We start from the raw sequence: 1,540 nt of genomic DNA on the forward strand, positions 1-1,540 counted from the left end.
TCACCTCACTGTGTGTGGCTAGTAATTGTTGGAGGATATGAAGAGTTTGAATGGAAAGATGTTGGAGGAGGAATGAAGCAGCCGACACATACATATATCACTGATACTAACAGACTAGTAATGATAATTGAATTAGGTAAATTAATAATAATTATTAAAAATTATAATCAGGATTATTACCAGTTCATTATTATCATACCTACATGCACTTGATTTATTTATTAATTCCTTATTTCAGTATATAGTGAAGCTGGTGAGTGGATAGTACAGTCAGTACTGGATGGTAATGATCTCACTAGTAAGAAATATCAAGAAAAGTATTCATCATACAGCAAGATCAAAACATGGTGGATGGATCAGCTAATAGAATGTTTCACAGAGAAGGAAATGAAGCTTCAGAGATACATCCAGTCTTTACATCAAGAACTACAAGTGGCCCATCAGAACAAAGTATCACTACAGGAGGCACTGACTGAGGCCAATAAACAAAGTACTTTTACATTAAATGTATTTTTAATAGGATAAATTTTGCAACAAGACTTTATGACTAAGCATGTATATGATTTTTAGGCTCTAAAGTTGATGGCAATGAACTAGTTATTGTGAATGAGAAATTGGAAGAGGTTTTACAAGAAAAACAGATTATTACTGGTTAGTTTATTGTCAGTACATAATATTAGATGATTCTCTTAATGTAGAAGATAATGAGAAACTTAGAGCTACAGTTGCTTATAATGAAGTATATATAATTGAAATAGAAGAAGAGAAGAAACAAGTAGAGGAAGAAATGAGAAAAGTAGAAGATGAGAATAAACGAGCAAAGAAAGAAAAGAAGCACGCAGAGGAAGAGAAAAGACAATTAGAGGAACAATACCTCATTGACAAACAGATCACTAAAGGTTAGAGTATTATTGTCATCAAAGTGTACTCAAGAGAGAATATGTTTTAGAACTTAAAACTAAAGTTGTTATTAATGAAGTATATATAACTCAATTAGATGAGGAGAAGGAAAAAGTGGAGAAACAATATCTCAAGGAAAAACAGATCACTAAAGGTTAGAGTATTGTCATCAATGTGTATATTATATGAGAGAATATTTAGAACTGAAAACTAAAGTTGCAGATAATGAATTGCATACTGCCAAACTAATGAAGGAGAGGGAGCAATGGAGTCAAGTCAAAGAGACTAGTACCATTGGATTACAATTTAACTACCTGATCCCTTCAATGGGTAAGAGTATTATCGTGTGACTGACTGACTGTCAGCGAGTGACCGTATTTTATACAATTGATAGATAATTTAGATTGTCTGAGTGATGTCCAGGTAGCAGAGAAGAAGCTGTTCTTAATTCAAGGAGACAAACCTCAACTGATGAATTGGGAGAAATATGGTGTAAGGATTGGAGTACAAGAAGGAAGCCTATTGTGCTCTGAGACAGTAGAAGCAGCAGTGGTTGCTCTTGTAGGAGGAGAGTTCGAGTTTCCTGCTAATACTGTCCTAGTGAGTGCTGTGTATGCAGTATCACTCTCAAAGCCTCTCC

The 1,540-nt window shown here is 34.2% G+C and overlaps 1 protein-coding gene across 1 annotated transcript in view; it reads left to right on the top strand.

Annotated features, from left to right (window-relative positions):
• Positions 1-344: 344 nt before the first annotated feature.
• LOC109585392 (uncharacterized) overlaps positions 345-1,540 on the top strand; it is a 13,548-nt gene continuing 12,352 nt past the window's right edge. Inside the window, exons 1-5 of the mRNA XM_020001458.1 lie at positions 345-450; positions 571-651; positions 699-899; positions 950-1,054; positions 1,102-1,244. Of these exons, the coding sequence (XP_019857017.1) occupies positions 345-450; positions 571-651; positions 699-899; positions 950-1,054; positions 1,102-1,244 (636 nt within the window). The remainder of the gene's footprint in view (positions 451-570; positions 652-698; positions 900-949; positions 1,055-1,101; positions 1,245-1,540) is intronic.

This window comes from Amphimedon queenslandica, unplaced genomic scaffold, assembly GCF_000090795.2.
Source record: "Amphimedon queenslandica unplaced genomic scaffold, v1.1 AMPQUscaffold_13072, whole genome shotgun sequence".
NCBI lineage: Eukaryota > Metazoa > Porifera > Demospongiae > Haplosclerida > Niphatidae > Amphimedon > Amphimedon queenslandica.